At 45.9% G+C, this 17,267-nt stretch overlaps 1 protein-coding gene, 1 long non-coding RNA gene and 1 pseudogene across 18 annotated transcripts in view; 2 read left to right on the forward strand and 1 right to left on the reverse strand.

Annotated features, from left to right (window-relative positions):
* Positions 1-1,276: 1,276 nt before the first annotated feature.
* LOC116538438 lies at positions 1,277-10,765 on the reverse strand. Its single transcript, XR_004263640.1, has 2 exons — positions 10,678-10,765; positions 1,277-1,520 (listed from the first exon to the last, which is right to left on the reverse strand). It is a non-coding gene; the product is annotated as an uncharacterized LOC116538438 (long non-coding RNA).
* LOC116538383 lies at positions 3,738-5,593 on the forward strand (annotated as a pseudogene). Its single transcript, XR_004263628.1, has one exon. The product of XR_004263628.1 is annotated as a protein FAM151A pseudogene (transcript).
* The window catches only part of PHC3 (polyhomeotic homolog 3), a 92,191-nt gene continuing 85,362 nt past the window's right edge, over positions 10,439-17,267 (forward strand). For 11 of the 16 annotated variants that reach the window (XR_004263616.1, XR_004263615.1, XR_004263620.1 and 8 more), the window contains exons 1-2: positions 10,439-10,546; positions 13,968-14,130. Coding sequence is in view for 13 of the 16 variants with exons in the window: in XM_032260635.1 (XP_032116526.1) it covers positions 10,533-10,546; positions 13,968-14,130 (177 nt within the window). In the remaining 3 variants the exon portion in view is untranslated. Of the gene's footprint in view, positions 10,562-11,152; positions 11,214-11,348; positions 11,439-13,967; positions 14,131-17,267 lie in introns of those variants that run through there. The other 5 variants (XM_032260642.1, XM_032260682.1, XM_032260648.1 and 2 more) reach the window with 4 other exon arrangements.

Raw genomic sequence — 17,267 nt, forward strand, 5'->3', positions numbered from 1 at the left:
AGGAGGCTGAGGCAAGAGAATCACTTGAACCCAGGAGGCGGAGGTTACAGTCCGTCGAGATCATGCCACTGCACTCCAGCCTGTGCTACAGAGCAAGACTCTGTCTCAAAAAAAAAATTTTTTTTTTGGACTGACAATTATTCAGTTTAAGGAGGCTGAAGATAGGATCCCAATTCCTTCTGGCTTGCAAGGTTTCTGCTGAGACCCTTGAGACAGTCTCTGTCTGTTGCCCAGGCTAGAGTGCAGTGGCACGAACTCAGCTCACTGCTGTCTATGCCTCCTAAGTTCAAGCAGTTCTCCTGTTTCGGCCTCCCGAGTAGCTAGGACTACAGGCGCACACCTGACTAATTTTTGTATTTTAGTAGAGACAGGGTTTCACCATGTTGGCCAGGCTGGTCTCAAATTCCTGACCTTAGTGATCTGCCTGCCTCGGCCTCCCAAAGTGCTAGGAATACAGGCGTGAGCCACGGCGCCTGGCTGAGCAATTAATGTTTCAAGAACTAGGAATATTACAGTCAGCAAAATGTGGAGCTTACAACCTGGAGGTTGGTGGGAATAGTAAATAAATAAATATGTATGTGCATAATGTCTGTTGCATTGAAGTGCTATGAAGAAAAGTTAGTGGGATAAGGGAAGAAAAGTGATGAGAGGGCCAAATTGGGTTGGGTGGTCAAGGAGCGCTCTCTGAGGTGTTTGAACAGAGGTCTGGATGGAATGAGGAAGTGAGGTCAGTGTGAAAGGCATTCCTGGCTGGGGAAGCAGCAAGTGCTAAGAAGGGAAATAAGGAGGCCAGTGTGGCTGCAGCCAACAGAGCAAGGGAAAATCATGCAGGGCCATATTGGTGAGACAGGAAGCCACTGGGGCATTTGAGAGAACAGTGACACTGTCTGGTTTACATTTCTTCCTTAAGGTACTGTATGCACAATAGACTGTAGAGGAACAAGAACAGAAGCCGGGTGACCTTTCGGAAGCCTTTGGCTGTGGTCCAATAAAGAAATTGTGTCTTGGCTCAGGCTGATAATGGTGGAGGTGGTAAGTACTGTCAGATTTGTTTGTGTTTTGAGGAATTCGTGCATGTTTACGGTGGTGTGGCCAGAGACACGGTTATATTTTGAAGGTGGAGCTGATAGGATTGTAGGAGGTCACAGAGCTAATGTATGGTAGAGTCAGGATTCAAGTCTTAGTTTGTCTGATTCTAAAGCCCTGCTTTACAACAGTGCTTCTAAGCTGCCACAATGCTAAGCAGATAGTACTAAGCATAAAAGCAGAATGGAAATGAGAGAGTACAGCAACTTCAAGTGTTTATTGAGCACCAACACACTTATGGTGAGGCCTGGTGGCACTCAGCAAAAAATTCTGGAATGGGAGGATAGGAAGTCAGAGTTCCGATTCTGCTTTTGCCATGGATTCTTCCTCAGCATGGGTCACATCAATTCAAAAGTCCCTTCCAACTTTAATGCTGTATGTTTGCACTCTTCAGCACCGAAGGAGATATAGCCAACTGTGTACGGTGCCGCCCACTGGTATACAAAGGAAGATAAGACTGATAAGCATATGATTAACATGCTGATCTACTGCAAAAATAGGTGAGAGGTAGTATGACTAGGGAATGTTTTCAGTTTCAATAAAATTTGCTTTATGTCCAGTCGCAGTAGCTCATACCTGCAATCACAGGACTTTGGGAGGGTGAGGCGGGCGGATGGCTTGAGGTCAGGAGTTTGAGACCAGCCTGGCCAATATGGTGAAACCCCATCTCTACCAAAAATATAAAAATTAGCCAGGTGTGGTGGTGCTCGCCTGTAATCCCAGCTACTCGGGAGGCTAAGGCAAAATAATTGCTTAAACCTGGGAGGCGGAGGTTGCAGTGAGCCAAGGACAAGATTGGGCCACTGCACTCCAGCCTGGGTGACAGAGTGAGACTCTGTCTCAAAAAAAAAAAAAAAAAAAAGCATTTGATTTTAGAGTATGAAAGAGAAAGCAAGTCTACTGTGTCATTCAAATTTATAGGCTATACTGAAATTTTGTCTTATTCAACCAAATATTCAAGTCTTCATTCTCTCAACAAGCATTTAAAGCTGATTGAGTACTACGCATATTCAATCGTATTTATTGAGCAAATCTAGATGAAGGAAGACCTTAATAAAAAGTTAAAAAGAGAAAAAAGGTGCATGGTGGTGAGTGCTTGTAGTTCCAGCTATTTGGGAGGCTGAGGCAGGAAGGTTACTTGAGTCCCAGGATTTCAAGGCTACACTGAGCTCTGCTGATGCCTATGAGGAACCACTACACTCCAGCCAGCCTGGGCAACATAGCAAGATTCTGTCTCTAAAAAAAAAATTAAATGAAAAAAAGAAAAAGGGGACTTTTTAGACTTTACATTAGACTTTTTAAGACTTTACAACAATCATGGTTTGTACTTTAACATGTTGTGAAAAGAAAAAAAAGACTTTACAACAATCGTGTGATGTATTATCATCCTCTTTTTTCTTTACATTGTAATACAAAACTTGGGCCAGGTGTGGTGGCTCACACCTATAATCCCAACACTTTGGGAGGCTGAGGCAGGTAGATCACCTGAGGTCAGGAGTTTGAGACCAACCTGACCAACAAGGTGAAATCTGTCTCTACTAAAAATACAGAAATTAGCTGGGTGTGCTGGCAGGCGGCTATTCCTGCCAGCTACTCTTTTGTTTTTAAGTATTCCCAGCTACTCCTGGGGCTGAGACAGGAGAATTGCTTGAACCCAGGAGGCAGAGGTTGCAGTGAGCCGAGATCATGCCACTGCACTCCAGCCTGGGTGACAGAGTGAGACTCCATCTCGAAAAAACAAAACAAAACAAAAAAACAACTTGAAGTAATTAAATTATTTACCCAAGGTGGCTCATTTGGTAAAGGAGTGAGCTCAGCATTTAAATCTAGGTCTGCTGGTCTTTCATCTCATCACATTGGATCCATAAGAGCAACTGTGGTCCAGTGGAGGCATACAACAGTGTGTGTGCTCTATTAACTACTCTGAAAGAACCCAGTGCAGGGTGGTCAGTGATGTAGAATAGTGGTTCGAAAACTTTTTCTCTAAAAGGCTAGACAGGGCCAGGTGCAGTGGCCTATGCCTGTAATCCCAGCACTTTGGGAGGCCAAGGTGGGCAGATCACCTGATGTCAGGAGTCACGACCAGCCTGACCAACATGGCGAAACCCTGTCTCTACAAAAAATACAAAAATTAGCTGGGCGTGACTACTTATACCTGTAGTCCCAGCTACTTGGGAAGCTGAGGCAGGAGAATCGCTTGAACCCAGGAGGCAGAGGTTGTAGTGGGCTGCGATCGCGCCACTGCATTCCAGCCTGGGCATCCTGATACCTGGTCTCAAAAAAAAAAAAAAAAAAAAGCTAGATAGTAAATATGTTACACTTTGTTGGCCATCATGGTGTCTGTCACAGCTATTCAACTCTGCCCTTACAGCATAAAAGCAACCACAGATAATACATAAAACAATTAGTGTGGCTGTGTTCCAATAATACCGTATTTATGGACACTGAAATCCATAAATTTCATGTAATTTTCAGGTGTCACAACATATGATTCTTTTGATTTCTTTTTTGATTATTAGAAAATGTGAAAATCCATTCTTAGCTTGCAGGCTGTAAAAAACAAATTGCAGGCTAGACTTAGTCTGTGGGCTATTGTTTGGTAACCCCTAATTAAGAGACCAGTGCTGTTCAATAGAACTATTTGGACAGGATCCCAGCTGCAGGGAGCCTTGGGGACTCTGGCCCACCTGGAGTTGGGGACATTCCCCAGAGAGCGCCGTCATGGCCTGCAGGGAGCACTTATCAAAGAATCGGGGCAAGTGGGTGTTTGCAGGCATTACCTGTGTGTCTGTGGTGGTCATTGCCGCCATAGTCCTTGCCATCACCCTGCGGCAGCCAGGCTGTGAGCTGGAGGCCTGTAGCCCCGATGCCGACATGCTGGACTACCTGCTGAGCCTGGGCCAGATCAGCCGCCGAGATGCCCTGGAGGTCACCTGGTACCACACAGCCAACAGCAAGAAAGCCATGGCAGCTGCCTTGAACAGCAACGTCACGGTCCTGGAGGCTGACGTCAACGTAGAAGGGCTCGGCACAGCCAACGAGACAGGAGTTCCCATCATGGCACACCCCCCGGCTATCTACAGCGACAACACACTGGAGCAGTGGCTGGACGCGGTGCTGGGCTCTTCCCAGAAGGGCATCAAACTGGACTTCAAGAACATCAAGGCTGTGGGCCCCTCCCTGGACCTCCTGCAGCGGCTGACAGAGGAAGGCAAAGTCCAGCGGCCCGTGTGGATCAACGCTGACATCTTAAAGGGCCCCAACGTGCCCATCTCACTTGAGGTCAATGCCACACAGTTCCTGGCCCTGGTCCAGGAGAAGTATCCCAAGGTCACCCTGTCTCCAGGCTGGACCACTCTCTACCTGACCATGTTCCCAAACAGGACGTACACCCGAGCCATGGTGGAGAAGATGCACGAGCTGGTGGGAGTGGTACCCCAGAGGGTCACCTTCCCTGTGCGGTCTTCCATGGTACGGGCCGCCTGGCCCCACTTCAGCTGGCTGCTAAGCCAATCTGAGAGGTATAGCCTGACGCTGTGGCAAGCTGCCTCGGACCCCATGTTGGTGGAGAACCTGGTCTACGTCCGGGACAACACTGCTGTCCACCAAGTCTACTACGACATCTTTGAGCCTTTCCTGTCGCAGTTCAAGCAGCTGGCCTTGAACGCCACACGGAAACGAATGTACTATACGGGGGGCAGCCTGATCCCTTTTCTCCAGCTGCCGGGGGGTGATGGGCTGAACATGGAGTGGCTGGTTCCCGACGTCCAGGGCAGCGGTAAAACAGCGACGGTGACCCTCCCAGACACAGAAGGCATGATCCTGCTGAACACTCGTCTCGAGGGAACTGTGGCTGAGAACCTCGTGCCCATTGTTCGTGCTCCAAGTGGCAGCAACCTGACGCTGGAGTCCTGCCTGCAGCAGCTGGCCACACATCCCCGACACTGGGGCGTCCATTTGCAGATAGAGGAGCCTGCAGCTCTCCGGCCATCCCTGGCCTTGCTGGCACGCCTCTCCAGCCTTGGCCTCTTGCATTCGCCTGTGTGGGTGGGGGCCAAAATCTCCCACGGGAGTTTTTTGGTCCCTGGCTATGTGACTGGCAGAGAGCTACTTACAGCTGTGGCGGAGGTCTTCCCCCACGTGACTGTGGCACCAGGCTGGCCTGAGGAGGTGCTGGACAGCGGCTACAGGGAACATCTGCTCACAGATATGCTAGAGCTGTGCCAGGAGCTCTGGCAACCTGTGTCCTTCCAGATGCCGGCCACGCCACTGGGCCACAGCACTGCTGGAGCCGTAGCCAGGCTGCTGGCCTCTTCCCCCCGGGCCACCGTCACAGCCCATCTGGGGGCGACTATGCCTCTGTGAGGGCAGCGCTGCTGGCAGCCAGGGCTGTGGACAGGACCCGAGTCTACTACAGGCTGCCTCAGGGGTACCACAAGGACTTGCTGGCCGACGTTGGCAGAAACTGAGCACCCGGGGTGGTGGGCCAGTGGACCTCAGGGCGGAGGCTGCCCATGGAGAGGCAGGAAGAAATAAAGGCCTTTGCCTTTCTCCAGGAAAAAAAAAAAAAAAAAAAAAAAAAAAAAACTATTTGTGATGATGGAAATGTTCCGTATTGTCCAATATTGCAGCCACTAGCCGTATGTGCCTATTGAGCACCTGAAATGTGACTATGTAACTAAGGAACTAAAAGTTTAATTTAACCTTCCCTTTCATTCCCCTAACCCTTATCATTTCTGTAAGGATTAATGCACAGTTTCCCAACTAATCCTCTTTCCAGTTACACTTTCCTCCAGTCCATCCTTCACAAAGCTAGAGGGGTTTTTCTAAAATAAAATAGGATCTTTGTACTTTTCCAAGGTAAAAGTTCCTGCAAAATTTGAGAAAGTTCAACCTGCTAGAGTACTATGTACATTTTTTCCCTAGGAAATGATAGAGGTAAAATTCCTTCTTCAGTTTGATAAGACAATTAATGATAAGTTTCTCTTTTTTTTTTGAGACGGAGTCTCGCTTTGTCACCCAGGTTGGAGTGCAATTGTGTGATCTCGGCCCACTGCAACCTCCACCTCCTGGGTTCAAGGGATTCTCCTGCCTCAGCCTCCCAAGTAGCTGGGATTACAGGCACCCACTATCATGCCTAGCTAATTTTTGTATTTTTGCAGAGATGGGGTTTCACCATGTTGGCCAGGCTGGTCTCGAACTCCTGACCTCAGGTGATCCCCCTGCCTCGGCCTCCCAAAGTGCTGGGATTACTGGCATGAGCCACCAGGCCTGGCTGGTAAGTTTCTTGAGAATAGACTTTCATCATACTTTGTCCCCTTTAATGTTTTGCATAGTGGCTTGCTGAATGATGTAGTGAAGAAAACTTGGCTTTGGAGATGGCGACCTTAAAGTAGAACTCCATTTCTGGTACATGCTAGCAGTCAACAGAGGCACTTAATTACCTTGAGCCTCACTATACTTCTATGCTAAATGGGAATCATGATAATTATACCACAGAGTTATTATGAAGATCAACAAATGAGTCTTATGGAAATCCTTCGCACTTTATAAAAGGCAATACAAATCTTAGCTTTGTTGTAACAAAGTGAGCTTTGAAATGTTTCTAAAAAACAATATTATTCTGGCTGGGTGCGATGGCTCATGCCTGTAATCCCAACACTTTGGGAGGCCGAGGCCAGTGGATCACGAGGTCAGGAGTTCAAGATCAGCCTGGCAAATATGGTGAAACTCCATCTCTATTAAAAATAAAAAAATTAGTCAGGCATGGTGGCGTGCACCTATAATCCCAGCTACTAGGGAGGCTGAGGCAGAGAATTGCTTAAACCTGGGAGGTGGAGGTTCTAGTGAGCCAAGATCCAGCCTAGGTGACAGTCTAGGTGACAGGGCTAGACAAACAAACAAACAAACAATACTCTTCTGATTGTACCCAACATATGTCTCATTTTAAAAAGCAGTCTGTTCGAGGTAACATTAGGGATATAGGACCTAGATATTTAAGCGAAAGGGGGATTAAAAAGAACAATTTTGGCCTATGTATTTCAAATATACCTTTGATTTATGCATTTTCCATGTTTATGCCTAAGGCTGTGCTTTCTCCACTTTTGTTTCTCTAAACAAAATACTTTCAGCAATATCAATGTATAGTTGATTCTTCAAAGTTTTTTTTTGTTATTTTTTTTTTTTGAGATGGCGTTTTGTTCTTGTCGCCCAGGCTGGAGTGCAGTGGTGCCATCTCTGCTCACCGAAACCTCCACTTCCCGGGTTTAAGCGATTCTTGTGCTTAAGCCTCCCCAGCAGTAATCCCAGCACTTTGAGAGGCTAAGGCCAGAGGATCACCTGATGTCAAGAGTTCAAGACCAGCCTGGCCAACATGGTGAAACCCCGTCTCTGCTAAAAATATAAAATAATTAACCAGACATGGTGGTGAGCGCCTATAAACGCAGCTACTTGGAAGGCTGAGGCACGAGAATCGCTTAAACCCAGGAGGTGGTGGTTGCAGTGAATCGAGATTACGCCACTATGCTCCAGTCTGGGCAGCAAAGCGAGACTCCATTTCAATTAAAAAATAGTTTAATAACGATATATGAGCAAGCTAGAAAGAAAGAAAAAGCAGTAATATTTTAAAGCATCTACAAGGACTTTTTTTTTTTTTTTTTTGAGATGGAGTCTCACTCTGTTTCCCAGGCTGGAGTGCAATGGTAGAATCTCACTGCAACCTCCATCTCCCAGGTTCAGGCAATTCTTCTGCCTCAACCTCCCAAGCAGCTGGGATTACAGGCAGGTGCCGCTACACTTGGCTAATTCTTGTATTTTTAGTAGAGACAGGGTTTCATCATGTTAGCTGGGCTGGTCTTGACCTCCTAACCTCAGGTTAACTGCCCACCTCGGCCCGCCAAAGTGCTGGGGTAACAGGAGTAAGCCTCCCTGCCTGGCCTACAGGGACTTTTTAAAGAAGAATTTCTCAATGAATTCTAGGAGTTGAGGTAGATAGTACTGCCATTAGGGAGACAAGGTAAAAAAAGATGTTATCAGATGGGAAAAGGAGGCAAATGGACAATTTAAGCTCACATAGATAGGAAGTGTTCTTTTCCCTTCCTTAGGCACATCCTGGAATACAGGATTTCTAAGATTAAGTATACTTTTCATTAGACCATATTACACTTTTTATTTTTTTTTTAAATAGAGACAAGGTTTCACTGTGTTGGTCAGGCTGGTCTCAAACTCCTGACCTTGTGATCTGCCGGCCTCATCCTCTCAAAGTGCCGGGATTACAGGCATGAGCCTGGCCCATATTACACTTTAAGATGGATTTATATCAATACTGCGTTCTCAGTTCTTGAATTTATTGTGACTCCATCATCTCACAAAATGCAAAACGAGACGTTTATGGTTTTTGTATGCTTTTTTTTTTTGTAAAGGGTGGTAAAGATTTATTATACACCTTGAACTTTAAAGTTTTCAGAGCACTTAATAGATTGATCTGTTTCAGAGCATTTTTTTTTTTTTTTTTGAGACAAAACTTTGCTTTTTTGCTCAGGCTGGAGTATAGTGGCACGGTCACTGCTCACTGTAGTCTTGACCTCCTGGGCTCAAGTGATTCGCCCACCTCAGCCTACTGAGTAGCTAGGACCACAGGTGTGCGCCATGACATCCAGTTAATTTTTGTATTTTTTGTAGAGCTGGAGTTTCCCCATGTTGCCCAGGCTGGTCTCAAACTCCCCAGCTCAAGCAATCCTTCAGACTCAACTTCCCAAAGTGCTGGGATTACAAGAGTGAGCCACCGCCCCTGGCCTTCAGAACACTTATATTGTATGCAAATGTGTATAAAACCCACTCCACTACTTCTTGAAAGATAGGAACTCATCTTTATTATTTCATTTTTTTCTTTTTTTTCCTCAGTTAAACAAGAATTTAATTATTTCATATTTATATTTACATTTATTATTTTAATAAAAATTATATGTTTGTCTCACACACCTGAGTTGTTGGCATTTAGCAGGCCCCACCTGCAAACTGGTGGCCATTCCTGCTTGCTCCCTGTGGTATTCAACTTTGCAATTCCTACTGAGTGCTCAGCAAATTCATATTGGAGACATGAATGCTATGCCTAGGGTAGTCAGGATGATTCCTTAACTACTCATTCACTGGCTGCGGAACACTATCTTTGAGCTGGAGAGAGGGGTTGGGTCCCTCAATCTCCAAAGCTTCTAGGCAACAAGCCCTGCAGCCAGCACTGAATTTCCTTTCCTGCTGAGACCTCAGCCTCTAATCCTTGTGGGTGTTTTCTTTGAAACCACTCTGCAGTTTGCATGGCCTTTGGTAGGTTTTAGATATTTTAAAAAAAAAAAATTTTTTTTTTTTTTTTTTTGGAGACAGAGTCTTGCTGTGTGGCCCAGGCTGGAAGAGCAGTAGTGTGATCTCAGCTCACTGCAACCTCCGCCTCCCGGGTTCAAGCGATTCTCCAGCCTCAGCCTCCCGAGTAGCTGAGATTACAGTCGCACACCACCACGCCCAGCTAATTTTTATATTTTTAGTAAAGATGGGGTTTCACCATGTTGGCCAGGCTGGTCTCGAACTCCTGACCTCAGGTGATCCCCCCCACCCCCCCGACCCCCCCTCGACCCCCCCCACCCGCCTCGGCCTCCTAAAGTGCTGGGATTACAGGCGTAAGCCATTGTGCGTGGCCCACATTTTTTATTATTGTTATTTTTTTGGTAGAGTCAGGGTCTCGCTTTGTTGTCCAGGCTGGTCCTGAACTCCACGCGTCAAGAGATCCTCCTCGCCCTCCCAAAGTGCTGGAATTACAGGTGAGCCACCGAGCCCATGGATATTTAAAAAATTTTGCCGGGCGCGGTGGCTCAAGCCTGTAATCCCAGCACTTTGGGAAGCCGAGGCGGGTGGATCATGAGGTCAAGAGATCGAGACCATCCTGGTCAACATGGTGAAACCCTGTCTCTACTAAAAATACAAAAAATTAGCTGGGCATGGTGGTGCGTGCCTGTAATCCCAGCTACTCAGGAGGCTGAGGCAGGAGAATTGCCTGAACCCAGGAGGCGGAGGTTGCGGTGAGCCGAGATCGCGCCATTGCACTCCAGCCTGGGTAACAAGAGCGAAACTCCGTCTCAAAAAAAAAATTTTTAACAATCTAAGAACTTTTTATTTCTTTATTACAGACCCCTCCCCAAGAGGAATAAGATCCTGGACAAGAGAAAGCGAGGGGTTGGTGAGGAGACACTGGTATCTAAGTTGGGGAAATCTGGTCACTGAAAGTGTTCTGAAATCAGGTGTTCCAGAGACAGCAATTCCAGAGGTGGGCGTGGGCGATTGGAAGCCCACGTGACCTCGGGCGCCGCGGGCTGTGTCGACCCCGCCCCTCCGTCTGCCCCTTCGCCTGCCGCTGGGGGGGCGCATGCGCAGCCCACATTAGTGATGGAGGAGAGAAGATGGCGGAAGCGGAGTGAGTGACTTGATGGTGACTGATGTCGTAATTAGGGGGGGCGAGTTGGGGCAGCGACACGTCCCCCAGGGGAAAGTTCAGGGCTCTTTCGCGGGCAGTGTGGGGAAAGAGAGACTCGGGACCCGTCTTACCGTGGAGGAGCCTGTTCAGCCCGTGTCGGGGGGCGGAGGCGAACTCCAAGGGTCCAGTTACCCTCCAGGCAGAAGCGCCCGTTCTGCCGTTAGGTCCCGGATCTGCGCGGCCCTGCGCGCAGGGTCACTCTTGGGGCCCCGGCAGCTGGGGTTTTCCGGGGAACGAGCCCGAGTGGGCTCCTCAGGCGCTGTCATTCCTGCAAGTGGGCCCCGCGGGCAGCCTTGTTACGGCTGCCTGCGCGGGGGCCCGCCGAGGCTGGGTACGGTAGGGCGGGCACTGCCAGGCCTCCTTCGCCTTCGTCTCCCGCCCCGGCGCCACCCCACTTCTCAGCGGGAGAACCCGAGACGTGGGGCTGCTCGCCGCCCTCGTGCCGGAGGCTTGCAGGAGGTGTGCCAGCGTGGGCCTGAGAGCGGCGGGGGCTGCTGCAGGTCTGGTGAGGCTGAAAACACCCTGAAAGGAAGACCTTTCCCTCGAGTTTCTGGCTGCAGCGTTGCTGCCTCACAAGCGGGCCACATTCTTGTGTGTCGGTGTGACGGTATGCTTAGCGACTCAAGAACTTACTGTTTCCTGGGTAGGCCTCTTGTGCACCAGAACTGAGGGCTGTATTTTGTGTTTAGGTATTAGTATGCCCAAAGACGGTGGAGTTACCAAAATTGTTCTTTTGTGCCAGGCCTCGAAATGCAGTGCGATGGTTTGGCCAGTTCCACTCACCGATGTTTAGACTTATGCCTAGAATTTGGATTCTCTGTGACCATTTTTGGTTAGTAGTTAGAACTGTTTACCATACTGTTTGGATTGGAGGGCATGATTGAGCAGATTAACACTTTAGAAAGACCAGAGTCTAAGCTGGCCTTTTGCATGTCACTGGTACATGATACGGTAGTATTATGACAGGCAGCAGTTTGGTAAACAATTTACCGCTAATACTTTATAATGTTGAACAGTTATTTGATGCTGTGATTTGATGATTGGAAGGCAGTTTGAAAAAAAAAAAAAAAAAAGCATAAAAATGTATGCATTATTAACTAATCCAAAAAAGTAAGTGAGGAGTCAGCTTTCTTCCTAACGGTTTTCCTTTCACTTTTCATCTTAATTTCTTTATTTGTGGCATGGTCTCACTGTCGCCCAGGCTGGAGTGCAGTGGCACGATGGTAGCGCAGGCAGCCTGGACCTCCTGGGCTCAAGCGATTTTCTCACTTTGGCCTCCCAGGTTGCTGGGGCCACAGGCCTGCACCACCAGGCCTAATTTTCTACTTTTTATTTGTAGAGACAAGCTTTCCCTGTGTTGCCCAGGCTGGCCTTGAACTCCTAAGCTCAAGCAGTCCTCTTGCTTTGGCCTCCCAAAGTGGTAGGATGACAGGTATGAACCACCACTCCAGGCCCCCACTTTTCCTCTTACTAAATGGGTTTTTTCAAAATTTTCTTCTTTTTTTTTTTACATTTGGTTCTTCAGAGAATATAAATACTGTTTACATACATAATATAGAACAAAGAAAATTTGTACTTTAAAAAGCAACGCTATGGGAGTAGTATATGTGTACCAATTAGTGCCAAAGTCATTTCTTGTTTCCACGGAATAGAAGGTGTTCTTGTTGCATTTTTGTCAGTGCTGCTAATGTGGGTTAGGTGGGATTTAGTTTCTCAGAAGAAAAGAAAAGGGAGGGGAAGATAAGAAAAGGGAGATAAAACCAGTATAATCTTTTGTGTGCTTTTCACCTTTGAGATACATTTCTGACCCGACAAAAATAACTGCTGTTCTGGTTTCTAACAATATGGAGATCCTTAGAATTGACTTAAAATGCTTGAATTTGGCCGGGTGCGGTGGTTCACGCCTGTAATCACAGCATTTCGGGAGGCGGAGTCGGGCAGATCATGAGGTCAAGAGATCAAGACCATCCTGGCCAACATGGTGAAACCCTGTCTCTACTAAAAATACAAAATTTAGCTGGGTGTGGTGGAGCACGCCTGTAGTCCCAGCTGCTCAGGAGGCTGAGGCAGGAGAATTGCTTGAACCCAGGAGGCGGAGGTTGCAGTGAGCCGAGATTGTGCCACTGCACTCCAGCCTGGTGCCTGGCTAGGAGCAAGACTCTGTCTCAAAAAAAAAAAAAAAAAAAAAAAGCTTGAATTTATTCAAATACAGATTCTGTATTTAGTGGAATTTTGTACCACAAGTGAATGTAAGATTATAATATTGGAGGGAAAAGATTTGAAAGTCTGGCATAAAAGTGTATTTTACTGTCCATGCATGAGGAAGTGACATAATTTATATTTTCAAAATCTGGAGTAATTCTTTGTGAAAAAGATTTTGTAAGGATGTGAGAAGTTGCTGTTAACTGCTTCTCTGTGTTCTTACAGAAATTTGCTTGTAAGTATAACTCAGTTATTAGAAGGAGTAAGGACAGTATTGTTGACTGACTAGGGGAAAAGCCAGCGTGAGTTTTAAAAAAAAACTACTTTTTAACTTTTTTTTTTTTTTTTTTTTGAGACAAAGTCTTGGTCTGTCACCCAGGCTGGAGTGAAATGGCATGATCTCGGCTCACTGCAACCTCTACCTCCCAGGTTCAAGTGATTCTCCTGCCTCAGCCTCCCAAGTAGCTGGGAGTACACGTGCCTGCCACTACACCCGGCTAAGTTTTGTATTTTTTGTAGAGATGGGGGTTTCACCATGTTGGTCAGGCTGGACCTGAACTCCTGACCTCAGGTGATCCTCCTGCCTCGGCCTCCCAAAGTGCTGGGGTTACAGGCATGAGCCACTGCACCTGGCACTTTTTAACTTTTTTTTAAAAAGAACTTATTTTTTAAGCAAAGTATATATGGTAAACGAAACTAAGCTAGTTAACATGAGTCCTTAGGCATTCTGTTCTAATGTGTAAGAATGACTTTACTTTGTAATTAGTGTGATCAAAAGAATGTAAAGAAATGTTTTAAAATACTCTGACACTGCTTACATTTTTATTTTCCTAGGTAGTTTAGTATTCTCTCATCACCTGTTTTGGTTTATAAAAAAAACTTTCTGTAATGCAAAGATAAACTTTCAGCTATGCTTTATCTGCGTTACATATTCTGAATCATTTGAATTCAAATGTAGTAGGTATTAACTATTAAATTTGCTCCATATATGTGAAGTATTTTCTCTTGTAAGTGCTTATAGTGACTATATGCTGGCTCTATTTTATGAGGGCTTTCCTAGCAATTTAGATTACTGCTGATTATTTCTTTGAAATGAATATTCTTTAAAGCTCGTAAGAGAATGCTTTTACCGATACAAACCCTTTGTGTGACCTGCCAGATTTAAGGACCATAGTACAGTTATGGATAGTGAACCAAACCCTGGAACATCTGTGTCAACCACAACCAGCAGTACCACCACCACCACCATCACCACTTCCTCCTCTCGAATGCAGCAGCCACAGATCTCTGTCTACAGTGGTTCAGACCGACATGCTGTACAGGTATTTCAGCTGTAATAATGGGTAGTCTGAGACAAGATGTCATATTACTTTTTGCTTAAGCCAGACTTACGTACTGTTTCATATCCTCAAATGTACAGTTAGAATTACTAATGTTTGAGTCAACTGTCTCAATCCATTTTGTGTTGCTGTAACAGAATACTGAGACTGGGTAATTGATAAAAGAAACTTATTTCTCACATTTCTGAAGGCTGGGAAGTCCACTATGAAGGTGCTGGCATCTCACAAGGGCCTTCTTGTTGCCTCGTTCAGTGGTAAAGGACTAGAGAGCAAGATATCAAATTTGCAGTCTCAAGCCCTTTTAAAATTTACTTTAATCTATTCATGTGGGCGGAGTCTTCGTGGCCTAATCACCCCTCAGGCATCCCACCTCTCAACACTGTTGCATTGGAGATTAAATTTCCAACACATACTTACTGGGGGACACATTCAACCACAGGAACAATCAGCAACATTAATTAATAATCATACTATTGCCTGGCGTGGTGGCTCATGCCTAGAATCCTGACACTTTGAGAGACGGCATGAGCTCAGGAGTTGGGAGACCAGCCAGGGCAACATGGTGAAACCCCATCTCTACAAAAAATACAAAAATTAGCAGGGCATGGTGGCGTGTACCTGTGGTCCTAGCTACTCAGAAGACTGAGGTGGCAGGATTACTTGAGCCCCAGGGGTTGAGGCTCCAGTGAGCTGTAATCACACCACTGTACTCCAGCCTGAGTGACAGAGTGAGACCCTGTCTCAGGGAAAAAAAGAAAAAAAAAGAAAAAAAAAAAAAAAGGCCAAGTGTGGTGGCTGTCACCTGTAATCCCAGCACTTTGGGAGGCCAGGGCTGGCAAATCACTTGAGGTCGGGTGTTCGAGACCAGCCTGGCCAACATGGTGAAACCTTGTCTCTACTAAATATACAAAAATTAGGCAGGCGTGATAGTGCGTATCTGTAATCCCAGCTACTTGGGAGGCTGAGGCAGGAGAATCACTTGAACCCTGGAGGTGGAGGTTGCAGTGAGCTGAGATTATGCCGCTGCATTCTGGCCTGGGCAAAAAGAGTGAGACTCCATCTCAAAAAATTAAAGATAGTATTGAGAGGGCTTATATTTGTCAGCATGTAGTTTGTAAGATTATGTGTAAAGAAAAGTATGAAGGGAAAGCCTTTAGGTGCTGCTGCAATTCGAAGACACTCGGTCTAGAGCCCCAACGTGCAGAATGGCTGTAGGTTCATCTGTTTTATATCGGAACTCAAAATATAGACTAAGGGAGATATGTTCAGGTGTAAAGATGTGTTACAAAGTTTGTTTTAAACCCAGGTGGCCTAAGAACCCTAAGCAGGAGGATTCATTCTAAATCCCTTAGGGGCAGAGGGGGAAGGGAATATTGAACTAGGAAAAGTCACTTAGTTGAGAAAGTAAAGTTTACTTAGTTAACATTTATGATAATGGAGGTTGGGGTAATATAGTATTACATAAAAAGGGCGTGGTCCTTTCAGTCTATTATGTTTTGTTTGAATTTTATTTTCGTTATCTTTAGGAGCTGAATAGCCTTGCGTATGAGACATAATCCTGTTGAGCCTCAGAAAACTAAAATGAGGATGAGACTATTCCATTAGTTATTCTGAGGAATAAATGAAGTGTCTAGAACTGTGGGGCACATAAAACGTTTCCAGTAGATAATAATAGCTAATACTTATAGAATAATTGCTATGTGCCAAACATTGGATAAACATGGTACAGAAGTTATCTCCGTTAATCATTACCAGCCCTCTGTGAAGTAGATACTATCTCCATTTTACTGATGGGAAAGTAAATGTTTTAAATTGGCTAAATAACTTTCCCAAACTCACCTAGCTGGTTCTCAGACTTCAGCCTTTGTGCTCTTAACCACTCTGTGAATTCTTATTTTTTCTATTATACCTGCTTTCATTCACTAGAATCCTTATAATTGCATCTACCGTGAAAACAACTGCTTGCAATATAGTCATACCTCTGCTCCATTGTTGTATGGTGGATACTCCAGTATAATATCTATTTAACTGTTTTATGGTTTAGGGTTTATGGTTTTAGGGTTTAGTTTTCTGTAGTCACTATGGAGTGGAACCAGCCAGTTCACCAGTAATTCAAACTTGAATGCAGAGAGAGCTTTTGATGTGGTTTTTTTTTGTTTGTTTGTTGTTGTTTTTTTTTTTTTTTTTTTTTTTTTTTTTTGAGACGGAGTTTTGCTCTTGTTACCCAGGCTGGAATGCAATGGCGTGATCTCGGCTCACTGCAACCTCCGCCTCCTGGGTTCAAGCAATTCTCCTACCTCAGCCTCCCGAGTAGCTAGGACTACAGGTGCGTGCCACCATGCCTAGCTAATTTTTATATTTTTAGTAGAGATGGGGTTTCACCTTGTTGACCAAGATGGTCTCGATCTCTTGACCTCGTGATCCACCCACCTCAGCCTCCCAAAGTGTTGGGATTATAGGCGTGAGCCACCGCGCCCGGCCTGATGTTTTTTACCTTTCTCTGAGGCAAGGGATATAGGGAAGAGGATTTAGATCTTTTTTTTTTTTTTTTTTTTGAGATGGAGTCTTGCTTTGTCACCCAGGCTGGAGTGCAATGACGCAGTCTTGGCTCACTGCAACCTCTGCCTTCCGGTTCAAGCAATTCTCCTGCTTCAGCCTCCTGAGCAGCTGGGACTACAGGTGCCACCAGGCCCAGTTAATTTTTGTATTTTTAGTAGAGATGGGGTTTCACCATATTGGCCAGGCTGGTCTTGAACTCTTGACCTCGTGATCCACCTGCCTTGACCTCCCAAAGTGCTTGGATTGCAGGTGTGAGCCACCCCGTGCTTGGCCAGGATTTAGATCTTTAAGCATATAGATGATAGTTTTTTTCATTGTTGTTTTTTTGTTTGTTTTTGACAGTCTCTCTTTCTCTCTGTTGCCCAGGCTGGAGTCCAGTGGCACGATCACCACTCACTGCAGCCTCGACCCCTTGGGCTCAAGTAATCCTCTTGCTTCAGCCTCCTGAGTAGTTGAGACTATAGGCACATGCCACTATGCTTGGCTAATTTTTGTATTTTGTAGAGAGAACCTCGCTGTGTTGCCCAGGCTGGTCTTGACCTTTCTGACCTCCTGCCTTG

The sequence above is a fragment of the Sapajus apella genome, unplaced genomic scaffold, assembly GCF_009761245.1.
Source record: "Sapajus apella isolate SASKATOON/1434 unplaced genomic scaffold, GSC_monkey_1.0 scaffold4, whole genome shotgun sequence".
Taxonomy (NCBI): Eukaryota; Metazoa; Chordata; class Mammalia; order Primates; family Cebidae; genus Sapajus; species Sapajus apella.